At 51.9% G+C, this 13,242-nt stretch overlaps 1 protein-coding gene across 2 annotated transcripts; it reads right to left on the bottom strand.

Moving 5' to 3' along the window:
• Positions 1–463: 463 nt before the first annotated feature.
• On the bottom strand, positions 464–12,669 carry Chrnb2 (cholinergic receptor nicotinic beta 2 subunit). 2 transcript variants are annotated; one of them, XM_075978407.1, is made up of 6 exons: positions 10,392–10,873; positions 9,295–9,440; positions 9,076–9,120; positions 8,439–8,548; positions 6,720–7,692; positions 464–3,342 (listed from the first exon to the last, which is right to left on the bottom strand). In XM_075978407.1, the coding sequence occupies exons 1-6, from the start codon at positions 10,453–10,455 to the stop codon at positions 3,172–3,174; spliced, it is 1,509 nt and encodes a 502-aa protein (XP_075834522.1). In that variant the 5' UTR covers positions 10,456–10,873; the 3' UTR covers positions 464–3,171. The 2 variants fall into 2 exon arrangements, with proteins under 2 accessions (XP_075834522.1, XP_075834523.1); XM_075978408.1 differs by lacking the exon at positions 10,392–10,873 and adding an exon at positions 12,581–12,669 and having other exon boundaries at positions 470–3,342.
• Between the last annotated feature and the right edge of the window lie 573 nt (positions 12,670–13,242).

The following is a 13,242-nucleotide window of genomic DNA, read 5'->3' as shown; positions in this document are numbered from 1 at the left end:
ACAGCCTGACTGGGTATCAGTGTGGTGAGTCAATGGGCTGGGCACTCCAACCCTGCCCCCCTTTTCCCTGCTCACAGCTCCCCTCCCCATCTGAGCCCTCCTCTCATCTCTTTTTCACGGGGGGGGGGGGGCTTATATAGGCTCTCAAAGCCCCGGATGGAGGGTCAACGCTGCAGACCACAAGTCACTGCTCCTGGGGCTCACCTCCTTCCCCTACAAGCGCTCAGCCTTTCCTGTGCCTCTATGTGCCATTTGGAAGGGAGTTAGAGCTGGGAACCGGGGTGGCCTTGAGTGCATCTTCTCACTTTGTGGATGGCATCCGAAGTCTCCCTCTTAAATGTCAAGGAAACTCCTCTCTTTCTACACAGTCACTTTCTCCAAAATTCCTGCATGACCCATCTTTGGCCCTTCAACTGTGATACCATACCCAAGGACGTTGAGTGAAAGACATGGACCAACCGAGGTCATAACACTTTAGATCAGGACTTTATGTGGTATCGTTTATCACCTGTTTCGATGCAGGACTCTGGGAATTGAGCAGTTTTAAAGGCAGTTCGGGGTGACAGCTCCTGCTGTCCTAGAGTCTCAAATGTCTCTGTCCTCAGCCACTGGGCCCGCCTCCAGGGAAATGGAGTATTCCAGTCTCTGAGGATGTAGCTCAGGGTGCAGTACTGCTTGGCATACACAGGATCCCTGGCTCCCAGCCTTGAAGGTAGGAAACAGTTTTCTGAAGGCAGAGAGACCAGCCACCGTTTCACTCTGATCCCAGGATTTGGGCAGAGGTGAAGAGCCAGAGCTGCGGGGGCGGGGGGGGGGGGGGAGGGGAGCAGCCAGCCAGGGCTGGAGAGGACGCCCAAGCCCACCCTACCCCCTGCTTCCTTACAGGGTCTTCCCCACAGGGCCCCTCGGCTCAGCCTCCAGGCCATTTCTTTTGCTTCTGGTAAGTGGGACAGATAACACTGGCTGGCAGGACGCGCTGCCACTCCCGGGTTCTCTAGTGTTCTCCCCTTCTCTTGTGTCAGTCTTGTCTGTAAGGGTTAGCGCCCTTCTCCCCAAACAGAACAAAGTAACAAGGCAATATTTAGAAACAATTTTAAGAGGAATGAGTCCAGCTTACAGGGGTGGGCAGCAGGAGTGGGGATGTAGGTTTAGGGAAAGTGATGTGGACCACTGCACATACTCTGAGAGTGGAGACAGGGGCTGCCAAGATGGCATAGAGATGAGTGTACTGGATGCGGGTGGGTGAGGAACCTACCAGTTCCCAAAGTTTTAGTCCTTTGGGAAGCACATGACCAGCACACTGACCGACTTCTTAGACATGATGGGATAATTACTACAAAGTGACCGTTGTTCTGTCCAGTTAGGTTTGGTGAGTGGGAAGCTGGCCAACGTAAGAGGGGCTCAACAGCCATTTCTGCCTGGAAGCAGAGGGTGACAATAGACAGGGACCGTGTCACTCTGCTTGGGGGACAGTTCAGGCAGCTCTAAAGGCCTTGGCTTTCCTCCCCAGGAGGCCAAGGTGACTGGCAGGGAGCAGGTACCAGGCTCTCTGAAGACATGTTCTGCTGCTGCTCCTGGTCTCTCTGGAGCTTGCTTCCCTCAGGACTGTCAAAGGCAGAATCCCAGAGGATAGGAACAGTGCCCAGTCCCTCATTGTTCTTGTTCCTTACAAGGAAGTTCTTCTTTTCCATTTAATCTCCAACCCAAAAACAACAACAAAAGAAAACTCTGGAGGGTCCTGTGTTCTGTTTGTTTTGGCTTTCCTCACCCTTGGCACCAGCTGCTCCAGACTAGCAGGTCTCCACAGTGGCAGGGAGTCTGTGGGCCATGTTTCCAGGCCAAGGCGGTCGCCAGCTTGCTGGAGCTTGGTCACTGATGGGAATCCCCAACTCCTTCTTCACTGCCACTCCCAGGCCACCCTGTCCCAGATTCCCATGCAGGCTCAACAAACCAGTTACCTGATTCTCTTCAGAGACAGCTTCATGGAGGAGGCAAGGAGTCTCCCAGGGTAGAGACAGAAAGCCACAAAGTGGCAGGGACTGAGTTTCCCCCAAAGCCTCCTAGTATCTTTTAGGGCTCACATTGCTCTGACACATGATGGCCTCTTACCTCCCCTCCCTTGTTGCAGTCTCTTCTTCAAAAGATTACACCCAATGGGAGGGACAGCATTTCCTCAGGATCCTTTACCCGCACGGTCCTTCCCACCCATCACAGCCCTGCCAACCTCGGTTCCCACTGTACAGATGCTGAAAGCAAGTTCTAAGATGGGTACTGTTTGCCTGGTATGTTCAACAGTACACGGAGAAGCGTCGGACAAACTGCTCACTGACCTTGCCAGCCCTGGCTGGTGACTAATTTGCACAACAGCCAGTTTCAGGAGGTAGTTGACAGCCAGTTACTTTAGTCAAGGTGGGCACATCAGCAGCTGGTGGGGTCTCTGAGCCTGGAGCCTGCAGTAGTTCTGCCCTCCAGAGGTGCACCATCTTTCCAGATGCTGCTTCTGATGCCAGGGTGCTTTCTCTGGGGCTGGAAGTTTGGAGAGGGAGGCCTTCTATAGGCAATTTCTTGTTCTAGTAAAAGGAGGTCCCTCCTGCCACCAAGCAGGGATGCCCAGGAGCGCCCCTGATGGCTGGGAAGTGCTCTGAGGGGCCGTTCACTTCACAGTGTTCTTGTGTCTGTCCAGCAGTCCGTGGCCTTGGAGCTGGGCTCTGGAGAGCCTAAGCTGAAGCTCCCCGGGAAGCTCTCAGAAGGACCCCCTGAAACTGCGATCCTTCCAGACCAGCTGCTGTCCACGTAAGTGGCCGGGTGCCAACTCTTGGCCGCACTCCCCCACATCTATCTCAGCGGTCTCCACTGTCAGCCTGGCTGGAGGATCTGAGCCCCGCTTCTCACCTCCTCTTCTCCCATGACTTGGAGGCCATAAATAACTCTGTCCCTTTCTTGGCCCCTCCTCCTCTGACTTCTACTTACCAGCCTTGGCTCCCACTATTATCACTACTGCCTGGATTAGCTCAGGAGGGGAAGGAGAGCAACTGGCACAGCCTCCAGGCTGCAGGGCTACGTGAGTGGGTGTGTGAAACAGGTCTTCAGAGGAGTGGGGATGGAGCCATCTTCCACCCAGTACTGTTGAACCCCAGGGGTCACGGGGAAGAGCTGCAGACGAGTGAGGCCTCACTTGGAGCTGGGAGCTGAGTGGTCAGGGTGGAGGAAGGTAGTGGCAGTATAGTTCTGGAAGAGAGGCTGCAGGAACATGCCGATGGTGCCAAAGACACAGACAAAGACAAAGATCCAGAGGAACAGGCGGTCGATCACCATGGCAACATATTTCCAGTCCTCCCTCACCTGGATGGAGGAGATATAAGTGGCTCAGATACTAGTCTCATGATGTGTGGGATGGGGTAGAAAAGTCCCCTCCACTCATGAACACCCCGCCCCTCTTCCTCAGCAAGCCCCGATCTTGCCTGCTCTAAAGCTTCTAGTGCCTCCACAGCCCCCAGGGCCCATCCAAACCCACCCATCATGCATAGGAGCCTATTTTCCTTTGCCACCCACACTCCAAAACTCAGGGTTAGTGAGAACTCCAACATGTCTTCCTGGTTCTCTCACTTCCTTAAACAAACCAACAACAACAACGACAACAACAAAACCCTGCCAAACACCTACACATATTTCAAAGCCCTAATCAAATATAATCTTTATGAAGGCTTCCCTGATCCTTTTGTTCCCTTGGCACAGGGTTATATATTGCCGACGTAATGTTTAGACTATGCCATACTGCATCTGTATGGCTAGCCCTCCACCAAACTGCAAACTCCTACATTAAAGGGACCCTGATAGCATCTAGGACAGAAGTCAGTAACTGGGAACTACTGGCCCTGAAGCTCTATTTTCATAATAGTTGGGGCACCCCATCCTATACTGATGTCCAGAAGGTGAGAATGGAGCCCAGGTAGGAAAAAAAATCAGTCAGAAAGCTAATAATAGCCCATGGGGGTTGGGAACCAACTACACGGTCACAGAAAAGCCAGTCTCTCCTGCAGACATGTTCTTCTGGGGCCCAGTAGCTCACAGGATGGGGGGAAGACAGCTGTGCACCTCCATGCAGCTGGCACAATAGCATCCTGAGAGGCACTGGGACACAACCCTGTGGTTTTCAGTCTCCCAGGGAGACGGAGACAATAAACCAAAGATTCTTCACTGAGAGGGAATGGAAGACTAGGATGGAGAAACAGAAGGAAGAAGGGAGCAGGGTGTGACCTGGAAACGCCTCTTCCAGGAGCAAGATCAGGGGGGCGCAAGGTCACACTGGAGACTGGGCAGGCAAAGCCAGCAGAGCCCTGCTCACCTTGTTGGTCCCGGTGAAAGGCAAATCTGGGGGAGGACACTAATGGGGCTTGGCAACTAAACGCAACTCGGGGTCCTAGGTCTGGGGGTGATGGTCCTAATAAGGGCACTGCTAGGACAACTGGAAAAGCCTGAATGTGGACTTCACAGTAATGAAAGTATTGATGCTCTTTCCAGAAGTTGATCTTTGAGCCTGGCACTTCACTGTTATTTTGGTTGGTTGTTGGCTACAGTTGGAACTCACATGCGAACTGTGACCTCTACCACTGAGCCACATCCCCAGCCCTGAAGCTGAGTCATGCAAGAGAGTATCCCTGTTCTTAAGGAGAGACACACTGGAGTGTTTGGGGTAATAGGTCGTATACAGGTTTACTCTTAAATAACAAAGCAAAAATTAATGACACTAATAGGTTTTTGTCTTTAGAAAAAAGGTGGTTTAATATTGTCAGCTTGGTGAGATTTTGAATCACCATGGAAACAAACCTGGGCAAGTCTATGGAAAGTTTTCTAGATTGGGTTAATTGAGGCAGACAGCACTATTCCATGGGTTAGGGTCCAGACAGAAAAAAGAAAAAAGGAAAAGATTAGTTGCGGATCAGTGTTCACCTCCCCCTGCTTCTTGACTCAGTAGGACCTCGGGCTATAACCTCAAACTATAAGCCCAAGCAATCCTTGCTTTCCTGAAGCAGCTTTTGTCGGAAATTCCATCACAGCCGTGAGAAACAGTAACTAATACAAAGGTTGTTCAGGGTGGAGGAACGCAGAAGCAAAGGCTGGAAGGCAGGAAAGAGTGTGGCTAGCTTGAGACAACTGAGTGATAGGTCAGCCAGAGGGTCAGGCAAAGGGGTAGTGTCTAGAGCCTAGGACAGGGGTTATTTAAATGCACCTCCGGAAGCTGAATCAGGGAGGCAATTGCGGTCCACACAGAGCTGAAGTTGACCAGGGTGTTCGCCTTAGGATGGCAGAGCACTAAAGTGGGGAATCATTCTGGAGGTGGGCAGTGGTGGCGCACGCCTTTATTCCTAGAAGCAGGAGGATCTCTGTGAGTTCGAGGCCAGCCTGGTCTACAGAGCTAGTTCCAGGACAGGCTCTAAAAGCTACAGAGAAACCCTGTCTCGAAAAACAAACAAACGAGAGACAGAGAGACAGAGAGACAGAGAGAGAGAGAGAGACAGAGAGAGAGAGAGAGACAGAGAGAGAGAGAGAGAGAGAGAGACTGGGGGTGGTTGGGGTATAGACCAAGCACTCGGTTTTGGATGTGCTGAGTTTTAGATCTCTCTGAGGCATCCAAGTAGGTCACTGCCCGCTCAGCACCTGGCTTGGAATGGAGGCTCCATGATGGACTGCGGCGGGGGTGGAGCCTGTGATCCAGCAGCAGCTGAGCCTGCACCCTAGTGTCTCCCTGTTGGCCTCAGCGGCCTCATCGTGGTCTCAGCCCCTCTGCCTTCCTCTGAGCTATGAAATGCTCCCTGTCTCATGCTTTCCTGCCGTGCAGAGGAAAAGATGTCTGAACTCGATTCCCAACAAAAACCACAGTGCCTGTCCTTTCTCCTTCACCAGGAATGGCAGAATCCTAGAGGAAACCTTGATGGTCACTATAGCAACAACTGAGCCTTGGTTTAAAACTAGTCAGGTACCTAAACACTGATCTCAGAGAAGGCCAGATGGTACCCAAAATGGGGGGTAGGAAGTCAACCCATTGCACCTTCCCCCAACTCCTGGATTAGTCTCAAGGATCCCCTTCTAGGAAGATTGGGGTGAGGGAGAGCCAGAAACTGGATGTGCAGAATGGGTCTAGGGAGCCCGTGCCTCTATCTACCCCATCTCTATAAGTACTTCATTAGCCTCTTTTCAAGGCCCAGGACAGTAGAGATGGGATATTGATTTGAAATTCTGCTCTGTCCACCAGAATCAACCCCATGGACCCTCTAAACCTCCCTTTCCCTGTCTGTCGTCATCACTGTCTTCATCTGCCTACTCTGTGGCCCACAAGGACGCATCTCCATTTGCACTAAGAGTAACACACTAACAACTTTATGTGCTCATGTGTCCTACAGGGAAAAACTCAGTGACACCCTCAAGCCCAAAAGAACTTCCCCCTGCCCTAAGATTCCTGGATACCTCCCTCACCACACTGATGACGTCCCAGCCGATGCATCTCACCCTGAGTACTATTCCTCGGGGAACCACAAGGTCATCATCTGTGTGGTGCAGACTCCAGTGCAGGCAAGTGAGTCTGCTAGCCTATCCTGCAGAGTCCGCCTCGCTCATGTTGCCTCACCCCTGTACCTTGGCTTTGGGACTCTAAGCAACACCTACTTCCCGCACATAGGGGCCCTTGCTCCTAGCACACCTATCTTACACTTCATACTCACGCTCTGGTCGTCATCCTCACTCCGCATGTGGTCCGCAATGAAGCGTACACCATCCACTGCCTCTCGGAGGCCGCAGCTGCAAGGCCCCGCCGAGTGCCCCGGGCCAGCTGCAGGCGTGGGCTCAGCCCCAAAAGCCCCAGCCAAGCCCTTCACTGACGTGGGGTTGACAAAGCAGGTGCATGGGTCAGCGGCAGGGCCCTCACGGAAGAAGACCGCGCCTGCACCTTCGCGTTCCCGCTGGCGCCTCCTCAGGCGCAGGCGCTGACGGGCACAGCGGTGGCGTGGCTGCTGCAGGAAGAGCAGGGTGGGCAACTTCTCCAGGAAGATCACCTTGACCCAGGGAGCCATGGTGTGCGTGGTGGGCGAGCGGTGGTGTACATTGAGCACACACACACTAGTGACGATGGAGAAGGTGACAAGCACCATGGTGAACATGAGGTACTTTCCCACCAGCGGAACATCGAGGGAGGTGGGAGGCACAATCTTGGAGATGAGCAGCAGGAATACCGTGAGCGCCAGCAGCACAGAGATGCAAAGTGTCATCTTCTCACCACAGTCCGAGGGCAAGTAGAAGACCAGGATGGCCAGTGAGGTGATGAGCACGCAGGGGATGATGAGGTTGATTGTGTAGAAGAGCGGCTTGCGACGAATGATGAAGTCATAGGTGATGTCCACATAGGTGGAGTCGTCTGGGTTCTCGTTGCGCCGGCCTGGCAGCGCAATGATGTCCCACTCCCCACTGGGTGTGAAGTCATCCAGGCTGGCCACATCACTTTTGAGGACCAGGTCGATCTCTGTGCGGTCGTAGGTCCATGAGCGGAACTTCATCGTGCAATTCTGCTGGTCAAACGGGAAGTGCTTCACCTCAATCTTGCATGCACTTTTGTAGATGGCAGGCGGTAGCCAAAAGATGCTGCCATCATAGGAGACCACCGCATTGGAGTAGAAGGACACCTCGTACATGCCGTCAGCACTGCCAAGGAATGGGGCAGTCAGCCCTGGCTTGAGGATCTCCATCCCACTCATCAACCCAGCAAAGGAGGACCTAGGCTAGCGGTGACCCTCTAATACAGATAGGATGCAGGAATGGGGCTTGAGATGGGAGCTGCACAGGCTGGTGGTAAGAACAGGTGTTCTGTTCAGGAGGCATGCATAGCCTCAGCGGTAGAAGAGGATGATGGGGGTGGCATGCATCTGCTACTTGTCCCGAATGTGTAAGTTGAATATGAGGGTAAAGAGGTGGGGAAGCCAGAGAGGTCTGAGCAAGAAACCCCAGCAATGAAGAGGTATGGGCGCAGTCCCGTCAGTTAAGGGAGTTGTGTGCCGTCAAGGTAAGAAGACTCATTGAAGGGAACAGAACAGAATCTAGGTGAAACGAGGACCCTACGTTCTTTGTCACCACCACACAGGCTTCCAGAAGTGCCCACTCTTGAATCAAGTTAGGCACTGAGAACTGTCAGTCTTCACTTTCCCTACCCCTGCTCCAAATACCGGCAACCTAAGTAGCTGGGAGGGGCTGATCATGTCGCCATGACTGCCCACACTGCATTCCACTAGTTGGGTGTGTTTGTGTGGATAATGCCTGTCTACAACCTGCCGGGGAAAGCCCCTGCTTCTCACAACAGTGCCTTCCTTTGGAGCCCCTCCCCCATGAGCTCAGTCCCTCCCAAGCACACCTCTGGTCTTTCCTAACCTTCCTATCACTCCAGGGTCACCTACTTGTTGTATAGGACCACATCTGGGAGCCAGATGTGTTTGGAAGGGAGCCGGACTTTCTTCATATTGTCGAAGTCCTCAGGTTTCCAGGTGAGGCGATAATCTTCCCACTCCTGGAAAAGAGAGAGAGCAAGGTACTACCAGCCTCTAGCCCGAAAGGGGACCCAGATCCAAAGAAAGGTACAAAAGAGAACTCATATGGCTTGTGGAAAACTTCAAGTTAGTCTTCTCTCCACAGCGACTTCTCTGCCCAGACATAGGTCATGTGATGATGCTTCTCCATGTCGTTTGCCAGCTGAGCCAGGGTACTAGACTTTACATTTCACAGATGTGAAAATGAGTCTTGGGCGTGTTTCATGTGTTTAAAATCAGAGTTGAACAGGGATGATTGTGAAAACCTGTAATCCCAGCACCAGCAAGGCAGAGACAGGCAGACATTTCTGTGAGTTCAAGACCACCCTGATCCACAAACTGAGTTCTACGTCAGTCAGAGTTACACAGTGAGAGCAGATTCTGAATCAATTACAGTGCTGGTGAGTAGCCCAGACAAAGGATTCAAACCCAACTATTCAGGACTCCTTGCTGCCGGAGATGGAAAGAGAGAAAGGAGGAGAAGATGTGGGTAGGAAAGACCACTGACCTGGGTTAGCCAGACATTGGTGGTCATGATCTGCTCCCGTTCATGCTGCAGGGAAACAAGGTAGCTGCTGAAAAGGTCCCCAGACCTCAGCCCTTCCACCGCCCTCTTAGGGTCCCGCAGCCACCACCACCTTAGAAGCGCCAGGAGCAAATGCAGGAGCAAACCCTTTCTGGCTGAGCTGACCTGTAGCTGGACAGAGAGTTGGAGAGCCACACTCACCACACTGATAAGCTGGGCCAGGGACACCATGAGCTGAACAGTGACCAGCTCCGAGCCATTCGTGGCTGGACGGATCAGCTTGTTGTAGCGGGAGGGATCCAGGAGGTGCTCCACTAGCCGCTCCTCTGTGTCAGTAGCCAAAACCTCTGGGTAAGGCAGGGCAGGAAGTGAGTAAGCAGAAGGGTTCACAAAGGTCCTCTTACCCAGGGAGTGGGGTGACTGATCAACTTCCTCAGCCTAGAAGTTATAGCCTCTTCACAGCCCTGTGCTTAAGGATACTGCAAAATGTTCAAATAAGCCACAGGACCATAGAAGCCCCAGGTTGACTTTCATAGATAAGTCCTTCTCCGAGACCATTCACCTCTAGACTGCAAGGATTAATGGGGACTTGTTTTCCCCAAAAGGTTTCAGAGGGACAAGCCTCTGAGGTTTGAGATCTCTGCCTCCATGGGTTGGGGCAGAATAGTAGGGTTGCCTGAACTGTGGGCACAGGTACCCACCCCGTGTTGTCATGCAGGTGTGGAGAGTTTGTTCTATTGTGCATTGCCTTGTACTGGCCCCTCTCCTCATGCCTCTCTTTCTGTGACCTTCTGATCACCCACAGAGCGCCTCCCTTGTCCTTAGTCTGGCATTTTCTACTCTTCCAAGTCTCCTGTCCCAGGTGGGAAGTCACAGTTCTCCCCTTCGTGCCCTGTAGGGTGACCCAAATCAGGACCCCAATGAGGGGAGTGGGAAATGATGGGGAGCCAGGAGGAAGGCATTAACCCGGGTCATAAAAAAGTCAAAGGGTATCAAGTCTCTTGTCATCTCAGAATCCTCTCCTTCCTTCCTTCCTCTTTGTGCTTGTTTCTTCCCTGCAATGGCCAGGTTTCCACCTCTCCCTGGCCTCTCGCCTGCGCCTGTGCCTGAGTCTTCCTCCCAGATCAGTCTTCCAGATGCTCCCTGCCTGCCGACCCTGGAGTCACTCCCCATCCCCCAGCAGGCTCTTCCACCTCTAGACTGGAATTCCTCGTTTTGCCTTTGTCCTGGCAGAGGTGGCAGAACTCGGCGTCCTGAGCCACTAGCCGAGGCAGGGGAGCCTGGCCGCCAGTTCTTACCGGAACACAGCCAGAGAAGGCCGAAGCTGAGCAGCAGCGCCACAAAGCTGGAGCGCCGGGCCATGCCGCTAGCACAGCGCGGCTTTGCCGCAGACACTAGGGGTTGCAGACGGAGCGCTGTCCGCGGTGCTGAAGCCGCGCAGCCGCCGAATTCCGGGTGGGGCTCTTGGCCTCCAGGACTGAACGGTTCCTAGAGCGCAAGGAGGACCCGGCTTCTCGCCGGTGCCGGTTCCGGCGGCTCTTCCAGGGAACACAACTGGGACTGCGAGGGGAGGAGTCTCCGCCCCGGAGGCGGAAGCGCGGGATCCCAGGGAAAAAAAGGTGGTCCCTGAGTGGGATGCTCTTTGGCTGGGCTTGCCTAGGAGGGATGCGAGTGAGGAGAAGGCGACCCTCTCTCTGCTCAGTGGACAAGTTCAAATGCCCCGAACTTGGGGCAGGACTTGGCAAGGTTTGAGTAGGGCTGGGAGGGAGCGAGAGTGGGTGGGAGACAAGTAGGTCAGGCTCTCTCGTAGGACGCGGGGTGGGTTGGGGCTGTTTCTAAGGTTACTGTCCTTCTTTATGTTCTTACCCTCTTTATGTTCTGCTCTTCAGGAAAGCAAAGGATGAGACGGAGAATATGCATGTTAGCACCTGGGACAAAGAAGCAGGGAACAGGAGGCTGGCTAGTTTTAAAAAAGCAAATTGCTTTGGAGTTTTGGAATAGAGTCCCTTCACCTGTCCCTTTCTCTGCTTCCATAGTTCCTATAAGGCCAAGATCTTGCCAACCTTCGGGGGGAATCTAAGCTAGAAAGGTCTAGACCTCCTGAAAAGAAGGTAGCCTTGAAGGTTCTGACGTATGAATAAGCGGCCAGTATCAATGGCCCCTTCCACTGCAGTCATCTTCTGTGTTTGGGCGAGATCAGGGGACCATTTCACAGAGAAAAGAATGGAGCAAGCACAAAGGAGAGCAAAGATGAGAGCAATGTCAAAACTCAATGACATCTTTGATCTTGAAAGCCCTGAACTTTTAGCTACTGAGCCCATATAGGACCCTTTTTTTCTTAGCAGATCAGTGGTCACTTTCAACCAAAAAGATTCCTGTCTGAAGCAAACTTAGCAGGCACCAAGGGTTCTTTCATTCCATCAGCGCCTGCTCCCCAGCCTCACCCGGGCACACCGTCCTCCGCTCCACACTCAGCTAGTGGCAATGTCTTCAAAATCCTTGGATATTTTACCCCTCCCAGCCCTTGGCCTTTTAAACATAGAGTTCTCTTCACCTCTTTTCTTACCCGCTGCCCCAACTCCTTCTACTTAAATTTGAGTGTTCACAGGAATTTCAGTTCCTCAGGGAAACTGTGACTAGGATTGAGTTAGGTTCCTTGTTAGGCTTTCCCATAATGGAATCCTACAGCAGTACTGCCTTTCCAACTAGAGTAGCAACTAGCATAGGGCCTGGCTTAAGATGAGGGCTTAGCCGGAAAATGATAATGCATGACAGACATGTTTTATTGTGTATGGGAAATTCCTGCTATAAATTCAGGCAGAAGCAACTTAACAAGTGCTCGGATTTAGGGAGTCCAGGAGTTAGTGATGCAGCTTGGTGAAGGAGTGCTCACCTAGCGTGTGCATAGCCTTGAATTCAATCCCCAGCATGGGAAGAAAAGGGAAGACTTTGAAGGGCAAAGTCAGGAAAGTGCAGTAGAAGCAGCTAGGTGATGGGGAGGGAGAACATCCACAGTGCGTGTGGAGGTGGGTTTAGATCTACGTCACAGGTGCAGAACATATGCAGGGTCTGCATGGGGAATAATTTCTTCAGAAGAGATCTGAACACCAAGAGAGGAGCAGAGTGTGGAGTCACAGCACTTGGGGAAAGACTCAAGGGCAGGATATGTCTCCAACAATTTAGATCAACATGGATTGAGTATGTCCTGTGGGCCCAGAATTATTTGGAGCTTTGGAGGCCGTGATCAAAAAGACTTAGTTCCAGGTACTAAAGAGACCACAGTGGCAGCAGATTAGCAGCCATTGTGACGACTGCTCTGGAAAGGACAGAGAGGAGTGTGGGAGCCTAACAGGGTAGCTTAGTTATTCCACACTCCTGAGACAGCATCTCCAGTCGGTGAAGCGTGAAGAAGGCTGGCAATGCCTCCTGTTGCTAAACTTCCTAGAGTGCTTACTCTTTCCCTGATGACATACTAAAGGCCACTCACTCTTTTTATCACAGACTAGGGGCACCATTCATTTCCTTCTAGATGACAGACTTCTAGATCTTGCCAGTTCAGGTAGCTGTATACCTTGGTCTTTACATTATCTTCTCAAAACTTTAGTTTTGGCTTCAAGTTTACTTCTAGCTTGGCAAGGATGAATCTGCGGAGATAATCACCAGTGACGGAGGAGAGTGGGCCACCCTCCCTCCTCATCAGTACCCACATCCTTCTACACGCCCCTGGGAAGAGAGGTGACAGGAGAGATACAGAACCATATAGGGCTGGGGCAAGCACAAAAATGTCAACCATGGCACAAACATGAGTAAGCAGAGTTCTAGTGCCTCGGATTACAAGGAATATTTTCTTTTGAAAACATTGTATTTCCTTTATTTAAAGTTATTTACATTTTAAAAATTTGTTGCCAGAGTAATACTTGTGTTCATAAAGAACTAAAACAATACAATTAGCAAAGCAAAGATGACTCAGAGTCCTACCACTAGGGGAAAGACATCTACTCAGCAAAACTATGTATCTACAATTATTTAGGTATAACATTCACACAGAGAAGTATAGTCAGTGTATCTGGATACATCATCTTGAGAGAAATTTTGTTTAAAGGAATCATTATCAATAAATAGTCAGGTGCTTCTCCCAGTCATCATCTC

The sequence above is a fragment of the Microtus pennsylvanicus genome, chromosome 7 (assembly GCF_037038515.1).
Source record: "Microtus pennsylvanicus isolate mMicPen1 chromosome 7, mMicPen1.hap1, whole genome shotgun sequence".
Taxonomy (NCBI): Eukaryota; Metazoa; Chordata; class Mammalia; order Rodentia; family Cricetidae; genus Microtus; species Microtus pennsylvanicus.
Note: the sequence above shows the minus strand (reverse complement) of the source record. Positions and strands in the feature narration are given on the sequence as shown.

Coding starts and splice junctions, on each gene's coding strand:
- Chrnb2 (XM_075978407.1), bottom strand. CDS start 10,455: ATGGCCCGGCGCTCCAGCTTTGTGGCGCTGCTGCTCAGCTTCGGCCTT. Junction 9,121..9,294: donor TGGCCCAGCTTATCAGTGTG/GTGAGTGTGGCT, acceptor GTTTCCCTGCAG/CATGAACGGGAGCAGATCAT. Junction 3,343..6,719: donor GTGAGGATGACGACCAGAGC/GTGAGTATGAAG, acceptor TCCTCCATCCAG/GTGAGGGAGGACTGGAAATA.